Genomic DNA, 16,990 nt, shown 5'->3' with positions numbered 1-16,990 from the left:
TTTTTATATTTTGGAAAATCACAAAAAAAAAACAAATTTCAACTTTCAAGAAGTGGTGGCAGCACTGTACAGTTAACATATCTCGTGGCGGGGAGAGGGACGTCGACTTCTGCTCGCAAGTGATCGTTGTGGCTCTTTTTCTCGAGCAAAGATGGTGAGTTAGTCGTTGAAAAACTTATGTGAAAAATCTCAATAAATCAAACGAATCCTCAAAAAACAAGTGCGCGGCTCCGTTTTATAAGAAAAATGAATAATTCGTTGACAGTTGAATCGCATTATTTTTCGCGACTCGTCTAATCTCGATTTTGTTTTAATATCCGATTGTTATCCGACTGTTTCCTAACCTAATCGCACGTTGTCAACACACAACAGAAACAGTTTTTTTTCAAGATGTTTTTGTCGATTGCAGGACGCAAAGAAGGCCACTCCCAAGGCAGCTGGTGCTGTAAAAAAACCGAGGAAGGAGCCCAAAGATTCCTCAAAAAATGTCATGCGGGAGGTGAAGATTCGCAAACTCTGCCTGAATATCTGCGTCGGAGAATCCGGTGACAGACTGACTCGTGCCGCAAAAGTACGTCTATTTTGTTACATTGCTGTTGTTCAATGTATGCTCCTAACTGTAATTTTGCCATTGTTTAAAAGGTACTTGAACAGTTGACCGGTCAACAGCCAGTTTTCTCAAAAGCAAGGTATACCGTCCGGTCTTTCGGTATCCGAAGAAACGAAAAGATCGCCGTTCACTGCACAGTCCGCGAAGCTAAAGCGGAAGAAATCTTAGAAAGAGGTTTAAAAGTGAGTTGAAACTCGAGTGTGCCTATCCTATTTGATGTTTAGACTCGGTAATATCTATTTGTTGTCATTCTAGGTTCGTGAATACGAGTTGCGTAAAGAGAACTTCTCGGGAACTGGAAACTTTGGTTTTGGTATCCAGGAGCACATTGATCTAGGTATCAAATACGACCCATCCATTGGTATATATGGTTTGGACTTCTACGTCGTTCTTGGTCGCCCAGGTAAGATCGTTAACACTCACTTGTTCTACTCTATGCACGTTATCTGGTATCATAGATGTTGTTGTTGAAGGCAGGGTCTATAGTTTTTTTTTTAACATGTGCAAAATGAATAGCTTCTTATTTGCAACCCATGCCCACCTACTATACTGGGTGTGTTACTTAATGGAAGCGACACTGTTCTTTTTAACTTCAAAATTCTATTGTACCTTTTCTTATCAAATATTTATTTTACAAGATATAAATTTTCTATTGCAGGATTCAACGTAGCTCACAGGAGAAGGAAAACTGGCAAAGTCGGATTCCAGCATAGGTTAACAAAAGAAGATGCCATGAAATGGTTCCAACAAAAATACGATGGAATCATATTATCTGGTAAAAAGTAATTAACGATTTTTTTGTATTTTACAAGAAAAAAAATTATGTTAATAATAAAAACAAAAAAAAAGAACAAAACTATTGAATTCCTTATTTGTTTGAGGGTGATTAATCATAATACAAAAGTTACAAAACCTTTTCTTTTTATTTAATTTACAATAAGAATTAACTTTGTAAGATTTAACTCAAGCACGTGCTAAGCAGTGGAGTAAAAAAATCACAATTTTTTAGTTTCACAAAAATAAATTACAAAACATTTTGTCAATTAGCTACAAATATAAAAGCGTGAAAGCTATAAAACTAGTAAAACTATTCTTTTAAAACACTCGCATCTCTGATTTGAATTTAAATTCAAATCAATAAGGCAGGAACTCTTGCATTACAGCAATATATTACAAATCAAAATTATCACCTGGTAGAAATCATAGTTGAATGTTACTTAGTAAACTTGGAACACATTGTTTAACAGAGATAAACTGAATTAATGGACGCCTATATGTGCTATTAGAAAGTGAAAAAATCAAATTATTGACAATAAGTATAAATCAGAAAAATTAGTAATAAGGGAACTGTATTTAGCAAAGCTCGTCGACATTTTTTATCAGTCTCTTAATAATTGTATCTGGACACGTCACTCTTAGGTACATAAACTTAATATTAAAAATCTTTGACATTTATGACTATATCGTGCTAAAGTTTTGAAATTTGTCATTCATATCCAGTAATATTACGAGAGATGACACATTAGATATGAATAATAGTGTACTTCGATTTCATTGTCTAACGCATGAATTTTAAATTAACGAAACAGATTTTGTAATTTAACGCTTCTTCTCAGTAAATTTGAAATGTAGTCCGTCCTAGTAAATTTGATATAGCGTATTCTATGTTGATACTATTACACATTGATATGTGTAATATGAAATCTCAAAACTTTAGTTGATTATCTCTAAAAAATTTATCAAGACTTAAATAAATAAACTTACTGGTAAAAACAATTTTTTGGGTGATGCTTTCACTAAAATGTCCGTACAATTGGATTTTAAATCCATTGACGAAACATTTACGTCCGTATTTTACTTTTACTGCTACTAATCTAAAACTTTTGTAGTAATCATTTTGAAATATTTTTTTGCTAGTAGAGATGCAGAGTTTTTGTTTGTTTTGTCATCATCCAAGTTACATTTTAACTCACTTCATTTTCGTCCATGAAATTGTTATTCAAAGTTTGGACAGCTTATTTCGATAAAAACTGAATTAATTCAATCGCAAGACGACGGATACAATAAATGAAACTTTTACACCCATAAAACATAGTGACTATTTGTCATTACATAAAATAAAATTTGTTCAAAACAAAAACATGTATTTTTCGCGACGCATCATACTAGCTACACTTGTTTGAAATTTTTTTTAAAGGCAAAATACTTTTATTTCCTAATCGACCCATATGCCTTATCAATATTAAGTTTTTCTGCATCTGTAAAACCTAAAATACTTTCGATAGCCTTCAAATGTCCATGAAGATTTTCCTTATCGGTAAGGAAATAATACACAGCTGACTTGAGGAATTGAAGTTTGGTTGTATCCGTGATTTCAGGGTCTTGTACTTGATTTCTGGAGTCCACAAGACGCCTGTACAAGGCCTGAATAAAAAATAAATTGTTATAATACAAAAAATTAAATAAACGAAAGATTGCAAAATTCCATGAAGACACAGAAATATGGTGATAGTCAATTTAGCAGCGTGTACCAAATAAAGCTCAACTGTGCTGAAGCTTAGAATCACCAAGATCCATGGAGAAATAAAGAGGCTGTTTCTTCTACGTATATGTATACTACGAGTTCATCAGTAAATACAATAATTTCATTTACGTAAGATCCGTGCAATGGAAAATTATGTGCAAACTGAAAAACTAATTTTTAAGTCGTTCTGTATATTTTAGAAATGTAATATAACCATCTACAACGTAATTATAAAATCAATTTACTACTTAAATTAAAATACAGCAAAATATTCAAAAAAAGAAAAAAAAGACATTAATAAAATATAATTCATCGTGCACTTTTTATATCAATTTTCTAGACGAAAAACCTACTCAGATACTCTATTAAACTAACTAATTCGATTTTAACCGTTGAAAACCACACAAAACAAGAACTGAATTGTATTTGTTGACCAGCGAAAATCGAAATAGCATATGTTTTTCATCACATTTCGCCTGGAATGTTGATATATGACATATGTACAAAGTATAAAATTAAATTTAACAATAACAACAACGAGTCAAAGTCACGTGGCAGAGTTGAGTAATGGTTACAATACCTTACGCGTAACAAGGATGTAAAGCGAAACAGCCTCTGAAACTGTTAATAAGCTTTGGCAACGACTAGCCAAAGCTAAAAGTTCGGCCGCACAGCTTGATTGATCCTGCTGTGCCTGGAGTCGTGTGAGATGCAAGAGCGTTGGCCAAAAACAGTGGAATCGTCATTAGTTGTTTGTGTGTGGTGTTAGACAAAAGTTGGACAAAAAAAAAAAAAAAAAAAAAAACGAGGAAAGGTTAAAAAACAGATATAATTTTGCGGATGACATGTGGTAAGTAGCGTGTCTACCGAGATAAAACGATGTTGTTATTTTACAAGTGTTGAAACGAGAGAGGAAGAAGAGAACAAAGGGACCAACTGTTCTTACTTTTGTGTACTCCAACTCGGCTTCCGTGATGGATAACTTCTTCAAAAGCTCAGGTACCGTGATCGCGTCAGGATTATTTGGATCTGTCTCCGACACCTATAAAAATACCAATTAAGTATAACGTAACTACATTATACAAATTTATTTTCACGACGCATCCAAACCAACAGCTCCCACCTGGTTACTGGGCTGTTCCTGCTGGTCTACTACGCAATTGGTCTCCTGGCTTTTGGCATACATCTTCAGGTACATGTTTTTGACGCGCTCCTCCTGCTCGGCCAGCTGAGTTTTGAGCTGCTCAAGCTGGGCCCGCAGCTCGACCACCTCCTTCTCGGCCTGGCGCCTCGCCGTCGACTCCTGCTCGAGCCTCGGGACGGCCTCGAAGTAGCGCGTGCTCATCTCCGACAGCTGGTTCAGGAGGGCCTCGACCCTGTCGTTGTGGTTCTGCTTGAGCTCTTGGATATCCTCGAGCTCCCGGAGTCGCCGCCGGTACTGCGGACTACCCTCGCCGAGAAGACCGCTCTCTCTGTACTGGGCCGTCGTCGAGGACGTAGAAGACGCCGCGTCGAAATGGCCCGAGTCGACGAGCGAGGACGAGGACACCGCGACAGCCGCCGCTTCGCTGTTCACCATCTGACCCACTTGCTCCTTGGAATCGTCAGGCTGCGCGAGACCACCACCGTCGACGCTCTCGTGTTCCTCTTCCTCCCGCTGCTGCTGTTTCTGGGACTCTGTCTTGTACAGGCGCAACTCGACCAGCTCCATGGTCAACTGGGAGATCTGGCTGTTTTTCTCGTCGAGCTCCTTGCGAGCCTGGCGCAGTTGGCTCTGAACGTGGCGCACCTCCTGCGTGGCTCGCTGAGTCGGGGTCCTTAGAACAAAGAATAATAGATTCATCCGTCATTCAACAACTTATATTTCGTCGGCAATGATGGGCGATACATACCGATACTCGCCGGGCTGGGTTGGCAGACTACCCGCGCAGTAGTGAAGGTAACCGCGCGATCCATATGTCGAGCCGTTGAGGGCAAAGTTCGGGTGGTCGCAGTGTAAGCCGCCGCTCGTGCTGCACAAGCTCCTGACGCTCTCGGAATCGCTAAACTCATCGCCGGCTCCTCTGCCGGTGCTACGCCGATTTCGCAGTGGCGTCAGCGACAGGCTCTGATATTCAATGATTTATCATTGTACGGCGAAAAACGTCATATTTTTGCCTATACATCGTCGTGCTAACGCTCGAAACGATATAGATCGCGAAAAAACCATTTAAATTAAAAATCGTTCGAAGCTACATATGATTCGATTGATTTTTCGCCGTAAATAGCGTGCATCGTGTGAAAATACACGTGTATATCGACATGTTGTTTACCACTTTATTGATTTTTTTTTTGCATGCGAGACAAAAAAAAAAAAAAACCTGCAAGTTGATGCATCAACTTTGGTAGGTAATTGTTTTTTAACTTATATAAATACTGGGAATCGAAACAAAAATAATGTGATTGTCAAAATTCTCATATCGACCAGCACACTCGCATTAAACGGGCATCGTCTCACTTGACATCAATTTAATAAGTAGCGGTGCCTGCAAGCTCGTGCGGCTAAAGCTATACGTGCATATAATATATAGGTATGTATTTGCACCACAGGTATATAATTTCTTTGTGCGGCAAATAGATCCATACCATGTAAATGCATACGTGTGTATGTATGGATCTACACATGTAAAGACTGTGCATTAATTTTTGTTTTTCCACAAGAGCAGCAAAAGATGTATGTATCAGAGCAAAATTACACATAAAAATTGAAGCGCCAGAAAAGAGGCAATAAACGACATGTAGATTCCCATATCGAGGAAGAATAAAAAAAAGGAGGAATTATAAAATGCAGTGCAAGGTCAATGAATCGAAATGCGTCGCGGTATTGTTTTACGGCGCGAACTGGGCCGCGTTTACGTGAGCATTCTTATATCGAGGTGCACATAATAAAATATACCCATATACACTATATACAGTGAAAAAGGGGTGATGTACATAGCGAACAGCTTGTGCCGTTATAATATATAAAGTAGCGCGTGCATGCACACGCGATATGCGAGTATACAAGAGAGAAAAAGCAACCGAATTCGTTGTCGATTAATATTTATGCACGTATGATTATACATATATACCGATGGACAGCTGTGCGAATTCCCGTTGTTGCCGTTGCTGCTCGTGTGATCCATAAGAGTTAAACAATAACAAAGGGGGGGACGAAGCAAATGGTGCGCGGCCGCGCGACAATTTAACCGCGCCGTACTAAAGTGACACTTTGCAAGCTCGGCGACTGCACGGACGAGTCGAGCTTTGCAACTGCGGCGCGTAGCATGCATAAATGTGAGAGCTTCAGGAGTGAAAGTAGCGCGAAACGAGTGCGCCGACGCGCGTATACAATGTTGGTCCGCAAAGCTTTGAAAGAAAAGTCATGCTTGTGAATTTATTTTATTTCATACATATTTTAGTTGATAACAAAGGGTCTCACCGAGTTGGATCTCCGGATGGGTGTGGGTGGGGTGCGGTGGTTGGCGTTGGAGTTTTCGGCGATGATAGGGAAGAGCTCGGTCGCTTTGGGGGTTCTCTGGCTCCCGGTGCGTCGGAGGGGCGACGGTGAGGTCAGAGGCGAGAACCGGGGGATCCGCGACTCCAGCGGGGACGTTGGCGAAAGCGGCGACGCTCCACCCGGGCGCGCCATCCTCTTCCGGGTGATGCTCTTTTGCTTTGTTGTTCTCTGGTAACTGTTTTTTAGCTCGTTACGGTCTCTCGATCACCACCGTTTTCGCGACATCGCTGTGGCTCCGCTTGCGTTGTTTTTTCCCTTTTTCTTCGTCTTGTCGTTCGGTGGACTCTGGATGGAGTGAGACTGAAGACAAAAGGAAGGATTAAAAACGCGAATCGTTATTTGGAAAAATTTTACATCCGATCGTTTTTATACATATATTTCTATGCAGCGTCGATGTGCGCTTGATTTATGTTATACTTGTGTAGGTTTGAGAAGAGGAAACTAAAGGGCTTCTAATTCGACGAATCTAATACGTGTCAATCTTTTTGTCTTTTTGTTTTTTCGTCGCGGGAATAAGTACAACCAGATCCATACTTTGCGATTACACTGAGAAGCAAACCAACATACGTACATATGTATGGTCGTTGAAGTTGAATTGCTTGCAAGATAATATAATAATTGTAAAATTACGTATTGCGAAAACTGTTCTAATCAATCGATATTTGTGTGCGTTACATGAATTTTAATTGGAAAAGATATTGAAACTATCCGCAATGAAAAATAAAAAGTCACGAGGAAAACGGTACAAAATAAACGGGCTAAGATTAAAATAGTGATGACTCTTTGAACTTAGTCCGTAAATAATAAAAGTTTAAAGTTTATCGATCGCTCTATTTACGGTTCTCAAAGAAACGATACCGTATTTTATTTTGTTTTAATTTTGTATAGCCGTTAAAATTTTCATAGGATCACACCTTTCACAAAACTACTTTTGATATTTTCGTCAAATTTATTTATTTGATTACCTGTAGAGTTGAAAACATTTTATTTGACGATTAACACTCGAATAAATAAGAACTGTGCACTTTTAAAAAACAAGTTGATGTACTTACAGAAAAAAAAATTGATTAATTATAAAACTGCAATTTTCCAAGTTTTGTCATTTGAGTATAAGTGCTTAATATATTGTTAAGATCAGCTTCAAAACAAAACTTGTTATTCTGCGCGAGTTTCACGCGCTACATTAATCGACAGTAATTTATCATTATCCAAACATTTGAAACAAAGTAGCTAGAAAGTAGTAAACAATAAAAAAAAAAAAAAAAAAACTATTTCGAGAATCAAGATTCGTTAACTGCATTGTCACAATTAAAAATAAAAATGAAATAGAAATAAAATGTACTTCTATTAAAGTGAGCTAGCAATAAAACACTGAAAATAGACTTAAAAATCGAGGGACGAAAAGTTTTTAATCGCAAAATCCAATATCTGATCAACACAGATAGATTCGCTGATACTACGTACATACATCATATTATATATCTGAGCATCGAACGTGCTTGCGTAGGTATATACGTGTAGGACAGACGTCTAAAATAAATTTTTTGCGCGTAATACTGGGAGGAGATGCGTGAAATCAACAAATGCACGAATAGTTTACCCAACCAGCTGCAGTGGCTCTTGCAATTAGCGGCGACAACAAGGTTAAGGCTGCACCAGCTGTCAGTTCACCCCTTACTGTGTGTTGTATTTGATATACGTGGTATACGTATTTAAACCCAATTCATTTACAGCTTATCACCCACTTTATTCACTGCCGACTTTTTAATTACTTTTTGCCGAGAGTAATTAAGTATTTTTTCAAACGACAAAAATGATATTAGGATGTGTGATTATTCTTGCAGCTAAATGCGGCAAGCTTTGCCAAGCTGAACTCTGGATAAAGTCTGGATGAGTGTGTGTTGTGATGTGCGGGAGAGAGAGACCTGCACCGTGCGCTCTACGGCGGGCGACTGCAGTCCGTTCAGCTCGACGTGTTAATAGCGGAATTTCGTAACCTACAACCACTAACTTGACTTAATTATCCTCAACTCGTGATCGCGATATGCTTTTGATTAAACAGTCACAATCACTTGTTACTTGTAATCAACAAAAAACGGGAGAGTGTGTCTCGGATTTTTAAGTACGTATACGTCTTTGATAGGCGACTTTTGAATCTCATCATCAAAGATTAGATAGCAGGTGTTCCAACTACTTACTTACCTGTTCCATTACGAGAAAAAAATCGCACGGATCGCGTGACGGAGGGCGCGAAATTTTTGCATTTTGAATTCGCGATGTGCGTGAGCGAACAATTCGAATTGTTTAGAAATTTCACTGTATCTTCGCGAAAAATAAAAAAGCTTAAGGGTAAATTGTAACTTCAATTGTACGTAATTTTTATATTTTACTTATACATATATACATTATTATTACAAAATACATGTGTATACTGTATATAAAAAGTAATCCTACACATCACTTAACAGTAGGGCAATTTTTTTTTAAATTTATTTATAATTGTGTATACCTACTTATATTCTAATTCCATTCGTGGATTTCAAGGCACAGCTGTTTCCACAAAAATGGCTGGTCTTGATATCATTTTTACTTTTTATAAAACACAATTTGACGGTACATTTGTAAAAATTGTTATTTCATTTTTCTTCTCATTTTTTGTTTATACTATTATCAGTATCGCGTCGTTCAGTTCTTAGATATTTAATTAAATTGTAAAATTTTTGTATCACAGTGTTTTATAAGTTTTCGACTAACTACATCTTAAACCCTTCACACGCTTAAGTATTTACTATTCATAAGTTTACGTAAAAAGTACCAATAAAAACAAAAACAAAAAAAAAAGAAATAAAAACTGAAATATTAAGCTAATATACACTTTATAAAGAGTAAACTACAGATATTGTTTTAAATATTTACAAGTGATGCCAAGGAGAGATCTTGAAACTTAATTATATTTCAATCGCGTTTAGCTACCTAATATATACATACAATTATTTCAGCATTTTTTAATGATAAAAAAAAAAAAAAAAAAAAAAAGACAGTTGTAATACTGAATTAAACAATTATGTATGTATTATAAAAAGTGTGAAACAACTTTAAAAAAACAATTTAACCTTTACGAAGTACAAACAATAAAATAACTTTTCGTATTGTAAACATTTGCAAAATTCATTTCGTTCGCCAAATTTTTTTCAACTTGAACCTTCATACTAAATCTATGAACCTGTCAATGTAATGAAAGAAACTTATTACCGCACATGCGAAGAAATAAAAAAAAAAAAAAAAAAAAAATGTAACCAAAGTAAAAAAAGACTCGCGCAGTCTTAAACTCGAAAAATCATCTAATTTGATAAATTTCTAGGGAAGCGCGACTATCCTCTGCATCTTCTCGTCTTTTGACATGATTCTCTTTTGGATCGGTGGTATGACGTACAGCATAAAACCACTGATTGCAATCATCGATCCAGCCATGTAAAACCCGAGATCGTACAATTCCGAAATGTCATACAGGAAGCCTAGAAAATGATAAAACACGATATTTTTTAATAAACTCACGTGAAAAATATTTTTTCTTTTTTATATTTGTGTGCATGGTACTACAAAATGTGGGCGAGCGCGGCAATGCTGAATATTTTTCTATGAGTAGGAAATGCGATTTTTCAGCTAGAAACATCACATAAAGTTATAGATGTATCATTACTAGTTGGATCCAGTAATGAGGTCTGAACAAAAAAAATTTCAATTCATAACAATCAGTTCCCGCAAAAATTAACGTCTTTTTGTGTGCAAATTCGTTGAAAATATCTTTTAAACACGGAGCCATGAAAGAGAAAAATTATTGTACGTACCGATCAAAAGAGTGAAACAATTCACAAGAAAAGACCATCATTTGTTGGACTTGTAGCAGAGCAAATGTTTTAACGTACTGATTTGAAAAAAAATCATTAAAAATGAGAGACTACATTTATGATCACGTTAAAACACATCTAAAAATTGATATATTTTTCAGTTCGAGAGAAATTTTAGTGTACGATACTAAATACCTGTTGATGATTTTATCGCTCATCAAAATAAAGCAACCGATCGTTTATACATAAATATACTTTTAAAAAACACATGAGTAGTTTTTACAGAAAATCATACGTGATTCAGACCTGATTTTCTGGACAGAGACAACCCAAAGACTTACCAGCCAGTGGCGGGCCGAGAAAAGAGGCGATGCCTTGGCACAGCAGCACCAGACCGAAGGCGTTGGTCAGACGGTCCAAACCAACCAGATCGACCAGACAGACCGAGGTAAGCCCGACGTAGGCACCAGCCGTAAATCCATACACCGAGGCGTAAATCGCGAAAGTAACGAAGGAATCGCAGAACGGACTGAGAGCCGTAGCTGTGAGGAAGATGAACCACGAATTTGCAACATTTTCATTTTTTCTATTTTTTTTTTTTTATATGTGGTTACCTATTCCGCAAACAGTGAGGCACATATTGTAGACCAACAATCGGTTGATCCAGGGCTTGTCGGACACGTAGCCGAGTGCGATTCGGCCCACGGCGTTGGCGATCCCGATCACGGCCAGTAGCCTGTTGGCATTGTCCACGCCTCGGTAGGCTGCCAAAGGCTACAACATTTCCATCGAGCAAATTTACAAAATTTATCTCTTATCCTCAGCGCACGATGATTATTTCCCTACACCTATTGGGTAGTTCGTGAAGGTATACATACGATTGTTTGGCCAAATTAGAAAGTTTGACTCTTCGTCAAAGTATTATTTTGTATTCTTTTTTTTTTTTTTTTTTTTTTTCAAACTATATGTATTTTCAAAAAAAACATTGCCTCCTGGAAAAGTAAAAAAAAAAAAAAAAAGTTTACACCGAGCAACCCGATTCTTTACCTCTCCCCACTCCGTTAAATATTTTCTTATGAATGAAAAAATATAAGTTTATTAAAAGTAATATTTTATTAAATTCACACTTTTTTTTTTTTTTTATTGCAAATTACTTATTTACTTGTATGAAATTTTTTTTTTTTCTTGGATTGTCTAAGTTTTTTTTTAAATTAAAAGAAGATATTTAAAGGAATTAATCTTTGATCTAAAGATTTGGGTTGCTCAGTGATGGTCTATCATCAAATATACTGTAAATATGACCAATTGATACACTTTGGCTGGTTATTTCAATGCGTTTTTAAAATCGTTCATGAAAAAAAAAAAAAAAAAAAAAAAAAAAGAAAAAGAAATCCCAGCCTATATACCTAGACAATCGAGTATATACACATACATGATAATATACGAACCGACAAATAAACGTAAGGTACGTTAAACCCGATGCTCGTGCAAAAATTGGAGACGGAGAATATGATGAAGACCGGGTCCTTGAGCAGCGAGAACTTGAGCATCCGCTTGATGATATTGCCGTCCGGCGTATCGTCCGCGTCCGCGTTCTCTATCGCCTTGTTCGGCCCGTGGCTCGTCCCGTTAGGCAAACTCCTCACGGACAACCGGAAACGCTGCGCGTTTTCCTCGCTCTCGTTGGTCAACGATTCCCTGGAACAACAACAAAATAAATCAACAAGATCCGTCCATCGATCGCTGTATCGGTATATTATAGGCACGCGAGTTTACCGTTCACCGCGGTGGTGGTAAGCTATATTATAAAGCGTATATATACTTACGAGCGCTTGCGAATGTTGTGGATGCTGCTGCGCAGGAAAACGTCGGATCTGTTCATGATACCGCTGCCGCGGCTGAAGGACCTGGCGAAGGCTTCCTCGCTGGCCGGCCGACCAGCCGCGTTGTCCTTGTCGTTGAGGATCGGTTGGCTCAGGGCTAGCCGGATGCTGCTCGAGGCGCTGTTCGGTATCTTCAGGCTGGAAAACTTTTTGCTATCCGTGCTGCTGGCGATGCTCGGCTTGCGCTTATCGGTCCAACACTTTTTGCCACCCACATTGTTGTTGTTGTTGTTGTTGTTGTTGTTGCAGTGGTTCGAAGTGCCATTTTTGGTGACATCCTGGGATTGGACATACGACGCGCAACTCGTGTACATATACTTGTAATTCATTAAATCGCAATAAGTTATAATTATACCTCGAGTGGAAGGGAGTCGGGCGCGTTGCTTGGTTTCAGGGGTACGAACATGATGCCGAAAACTATGCAGATCAGTACGATGGCCGAGAGCGCCATCATGGGGTACCTAAAGTCCCCGAAGTACGAGATCAATTGGGTTATGACTTCGGCGAAGAGGACCGTGCCCATACCGGAGCCGCATACTGCTATCCCCGTGGCGAGGGATCGGTACTTTTCAAAGTACACCGTCACGCTCACTATGGCCGGCAGGTAGATCAGCCCGAAGCCCAAGCCTATACGTGGAACAGTCACCAAGTTATATATTCATTTGTACAAATGAGGATTATTAATGATCATATTAACGCTCTATCATCAATCCGACGTTTCATGAGCTTGATTGACCTCGATTTCGGAAAGTTTGCGCGTTTTTTTTACGCCGGCATTTATATTTACAACAATATATAACGTTCATATGTATGCTAATGGAGTCTGTTATCGCGAGTCGCGAGATAAAAATCGGCTAAATGGTGATCGCCGATAACCGTAAATATGCTCGCGAGTGGTATCACCCGCGCCCGATTGTAAAAATCATTATTTCAGACGTGTTTTTTTTTCTTTTTTTTTTTTTTTTTTTTGTTCCCCGAGACATTAGTTATACTGTAATATTGTTTTGGCTCGTCATCAGAATCGGACGTACGAAAGTGTAACCTTGGCACGGCTACGCTAGAAGATAAGCGCGAAAACAAGGCTCGTATCGATAAAATATGTAAAAAAAAAAAAAAAAAAAAAGAAATTAATAGCAATTGGTGGTGTAACGTGATTGCGTGTATACCTGTTCCAATGCCGACTGTGAAGTAGAGAATAGTGATGCTGTTGGCCCAGACGCTGGCGAGCAGACACAGGCTCGCTAAGATCGTTCCGAGGATGGTGACCGCCTGACAGCCGTACTTGTTGACGAGAAAACTCGAAAATGGACCTGACGACGCGCGCAAATTATATTAAAATGCAAGTAAACACTATATTGCGCGCGTGCAAGCGTGCCAGTGGGTTTTTATACCAACCAGAACAGTAGGTGACACCGACGAGGAGCGACGAGATCCACGCGGCTGCCTGTTGCGAGCTATGAAAGTACCTCACGAACTCGGACTGAAACAGCCCGCAGGAGTACGTCACGCCGTCGGCTGTAAATTTTTATGTTTAAATTGGGGCTGTTTTACAAATAATAAATTGAGGACAGCGGAAAATTCATTTGTACCGATTTTTTTTTTTTTTTTTTTTTTTTGCGACATCGAAAATAAGAACATAGCGCGCTGTGTTTCTCGAGACGGAGGGAACAATCATGGGTGTACGTCAATTCGCGAGGTCGCACTTTCCGTGAAATTCAATCGGTTGACGCGTCATGCGCGTTTAAACGATGCGTAGGGAGAACAAAAAACCTTCGCGTACACTTGAATTTTTTTCTACAATGGCTTTATTTAAAGAACGATTGTACGAGCCGATCGTCGCTGTTGTGAGATGCGCGACACAATTGAATTATCGATCGGCGCGAGGAGATCGGTAAGGAGCGAAGACGCGTTTTTTCAATGCAAACCCTGTGCGTATTACAACTTTTTGAAAAGTTAATCCGTACGAACAACCATTGACATTAATCATAAATAAATATTATCTTCTTTTTTTTTTTTTTAAACATAAGTAACCGATCCACAATATAGGGGTGGAATGAGAACCTTAGATAGCTATATATGTAGTGCAGAGAAACCGCCCATTCGAGATCGCCAGCATACATTTACTATAGTACTATATGCATACCGTGAGTTACATAAATGGCCCAATCCAAGCTTACTTCTTTTCGTCGATCGCAAACCCTTTCACTGTACTTTCTCGATCATTATTCTTCGAATCGATGGCACGACAACCTTTTTTTTACGACATTTCGAAAGTGTTTTCAGTAACTTTATAAAAAAAAAAGTCAAACGCGACAGAGAGTACATAAAAATGGCTCTCTCGCAGCTCCCGTTAAAGTGTTTTTTAAACACTACCCATTATTTTAAAAGTAGCTGTATACACGCGCAGCGGTGACAATAGGGGAACATTGTAATAGAGGTGCCCACATATATATATATATATATGTAGGTGCCACTATGTCATTATTATTGTGTTGGCCGACAAGTTCTGAAGAAAGACTTTTCGTCACTCCACGCAGCCATTATTGATGTGGCATTACGAAAATCGTATCCTCCTACTCTCTGTTGAGCTATGAAAATATTTTGTCGAAACATCCCCATACAAATTACAAATGACAATGAAAGGTTGATTAAAAACCAAGGTATTGGCTTTCGAATCGATTTCTGTGTAAAATAGTAGTAACCGATCCCATTCGTTGTTATAGGTACAACGGAGGACAGCTCAAGTGTTGTATACACACGTAGGTCTATACAATGATAATAGTATAACAACGATTTTGCTCTTCCGAGTCGTAACGTCTTTGGGAATCTTGTCCCCCCCCCGTCCCTCTGCACAAGTATATACTTATAGTCCTCTCTCTCTCTCTCTCTCTCGGCTATATACCTCGTCGAAATTATAAATAGAGGGGGGGTCGCGTGCGATGCGCGCTTTTGCGACACTACAGGCGACTCCGACTCGTCCCTCTTTGGTACACTTACGCTATACATACTTTACTCGCTCGTCTTTTCAATTTGCGCTGTAACTACATTTATTGTATTTGTGGGTAAATTTATCTGTTCTTTTGAAATGTGTAATGGTTCAAGAGAACCGAGGTAACAACGACACGACGAATTTTTTTTTTTATCATACCCAAGTACGGCTCTTGTTGTCGACGATTAATAATGCCAGCTAACGAGTTTTCAAATTAAATTCATATACATTCCGTGGTGAAGGAGGAGGAGGCACTTGAATTCCTTAGCGATTTCTCTCTCGGATTACGTGCCCGTATGGCGATATGATTTTTCGACAGATCGAGAAGAGATTTTTCGATACCGATCCGCGTTCGAACGAGGTAACGTATGAGTGCCGTTTTTTTTTTTTTTTTTCATTAGGAAAATCCATTGTACCGCTTTACACGGGAGATGAAATCAATCGATTCCTCATCCATACGAACTTGATTTATCGCGACTTGTGCAAAATACACAATCTACCGATAACGATCTGACGCGCGCGAACATCAGCACGGTCAGAAGCGTGTGCCAATTTTTCGGCTGTTTCGCAATATATACGTGTACAATTTCAACGTGCAGTTGATGATGATACTTGCTCTTTTTTTTGTTCTTAATAGCTTATTTCCCAGCAAAATTATATCGTTTAACGAGCGGATTTCGGCCAAGATGATTTGTAAGTGTCGGTTCTCATCGCGTTGGGAATAACGCTACTAGTGTTTTTCGCGCCCGCACATTTGGATGCACGCTACTTTTCCTCCGATGAATTTTCGACAAGTCGACGAGCGACGAAAAGAACGAAATACATATACATTATAGTTACCCAACGTGTACGTGTACAGATAAATGAAAAACGATGCGGTATCGATAGACTTATCGCTCGAGCGTAGGTGTACTCGCGACAATTGTATGTTTTTCGTCAAAAATGTGTATTATTGGTGGAACGGATAAGCCTTCGAAACATTGCGTTAACAAATTACTGCACAAATTGGTTACGAAAACTCGAGTTTTCAGGGAGTTTATGTACATGCAGTAACGTTTCCGCAAGAGTCGAAAGGAAACGAGAGGAAAAAAAAAAGAAAAAATACTCACTGATAACGTGCACCATGAACGAGGCGAAGACGACGACCCAGCCCCAGCCGCCGTCCGGCGCAGTGGGTTGAAGAACATCGACGTCGGGTGGCAGGGGTTCCTTGGCCGTGCCATTTTTCTCGTTCCCGCTGTGCTTTTTCTCGACCACGTGCACCATCCTGACCTCCGTTGACCCAGTCCGCGCGCGCTGTACCAACTCCTGTGACCGGCAGCCCGAGAAGACGAGGAGGAAGCTGTTTTATCTCATGGCTCGTACGACAGCTCCACCGGAGGAGAGTGGCGGCGAGCGACTGGCCCGCAACAATTATAATCGAGCGCTCTCTCTCTCTTGCGCGCTTCGAAATCGGTATGTACTCGCGCGTATTTACGGCTGTGCGTGTGTATATATAGAAGGGGGGGGGGACACACACCGGGAGAAAGAAAGAGGAGCTTATGGGTTCCTTGAGTCGTTTCCTTCCCTCTCTTCCTTCCTTATGTGCGCGCGCTTTT

General features: G+C 39.1%; 3 protein-coding genes across 6 annotated transcripts; 1 reads left to right on the top strand and 2 right to left on the bottom strand.

Moving 5' to 3' along the window:
• Nucleotides 1-87: 87 nt before the first annotated feature.
• On the top strand, nt 88-1,466 carry RpL11 (ribosomal protein L11). The gene is made up of 5 exons (XM_014351477.2): nt 88-154; nt 410-571; nt 643-792; nt 866-1,013; nt 1,269-1,466. The coding sequence occupies exons 1-5, from the start codon at nt 152-154 to the stop codon at nt 1,394-1,396; spliced, it is 591 nt and encodes a 196-aa protein (XP_014206963.2). The 5' UTR covers nt 88-151; the 3' UTR covers nt 1,397-1,466.
• Nucleotides 1,467-1,540: 74 nt separating this feature from the next.
• On the bottom strand, nt 1,541-8,815 carry qtc (GRIP domain-containing protein quick-to-court). 4 transcript variants are annotated; one of them, XM_014351450.2, is made up of 7 exons: nt 8,273-8,815; nt 6,595-6,972; nt 5,027-5,241; nt 4,258-4,951; nt 4,081-4,176; nt 3,715-3,828; nt 1,541-3,034 (listed from the first exon to the last, which is right to left on the bottom strand). In XM_014351450.2, the coding sequence occupies exons 2-7, from the start codon at nt 6,802-6,804 to the stop codon at nt 2,819-2,821; spliced, it is 1,545 nt and encodes a 514-aa protein (XP_014206936.2). In that variant the 5' UTR covers nt 6,805-6,972; nt 8,273-8,815; the 3' UTR covers nt 1,541-2,818. The 4 variants fall into 4 exon arrangements, with proteins under 4 accessions (XP_014206936.2, XP_023245452.2, XP_014206937.2 ...); XM_023389684.2 differs by having other exon boundaries at nt 8,278-8,815; XM_014351451.2 differs by lacking the exon at nt 3,715-3,828.
• A 1,101-nt stretch (nt 8,816-9,916) lies between these two features.
• LOC106638308 (monocarboxylate transporter 14-like) lies at nt 9,917-16,770 on the bottom strand. Its single transcript, XM_089593081.1, has 9 exons — nt 16,502-16,770; nt 13,799-13,918; nt 13,570-13,713; nt 12,759-13,030; nt 12,347-12,681; nt 11,969-12,218; nt 11,135-11,294; nt 10,862-11,062; nt 9,917-10,187 (listed from the first exon to the last, which is right to left on the bottom strand). The coding sequence occupies exons 1-9, from the start codon at nt 16,656-16,658 to the stop codon at nt 10,030-10,032; spliced, it is 1,797 nt and encodes a 598-aa protein (XP_089449207.1). The 5' UTR covers nt 16,659-16,770; the 3' UTR covers nt 9,917-10,029.
• Between the last annotated feature and the right edge of the window lie 220 nt (nt 16,771-16,990).

Source organism: Copidosoma floridanum, unplaced genomic scaffold (assembly GCF_036245765.1).
Source record: "Copidosoma floridanum isolate Cflo_tuat_1 unplaced genomic scaffold, Cflo_Japanese_pri ptg000019l, whole genome shotgun sequence".
Classification (NCBI taxonomy): Eukaryota; Metazoa; Arthropoda; class Insecta; order Hymenoptera; family Encyrtidae; genus Copidosoma; species Copidosoma floridanum.
Note: the sequence above shows the minus strand (reverse complement) of the source record. Positions and strands in the feature narration are given on the sequence as shown.

Bases quoted from the DNA above. Each gene is read 5' to 3' on its own strand.
- RpL11 (XM_014351477.2), top strand. The intron at 572-642 runs GTACGTCTATTT...ATTGTTTAAAAG, and splicing joins GACTGACTCGTGCCGCAAAA to GTACTTGAACAGTTGACCGG. The intron at 793-865 runs GTGAGTTGAAAC...TTGTCATTCTAG, and splicing joins TCTTAGAAAGAGGTTTAAAA to GTTCGTGAATACGAGTTGCG.
- qtc (XM_014351450.2), bottom strand. From the start codon at position 6,804: ATGGCGCGCCCGGGTGGAGCGTCGCCGCTTTCGCCAACGTCCCCGCTG. The intron at 4,952-5,026 runs GTATGTATCGCC...CTTTGTTCTAAG, and splicing joins ACCCAGCCCGGCGAGTATCG to GACCCCGACTCAGCGAGCCA. The intron at 3,035-3,714 runs GTATTGTAACCA...TTTTTTATTCAG, and splicing joins ACATCCTTGTTACGCGTAAG to GCCTTGTACAGGCGTCTTGT.
- LOC106638308 (XM_089593081.1), bottom strand. From the start codon at position 16,658: ATGGTGCACGTGGTCGAGAAAAAGCACAGCGGGAACGAGAAAAATGGC. The intron at 12,682-12,758 runs GTATAATTATAA...GTCCAATCCCAG, and splicing joins CCGACTCCCTTCCACTCGAG to GATGTCACCAAAAATGGCAC. The intron at 10,188-10,861 runs GTAAGTCTTTGG...ATCATTTTCTAG, and splicing joins TCTCGGCCCGCCACTGGCTG to GCTTCCTGTATGACATTTCG.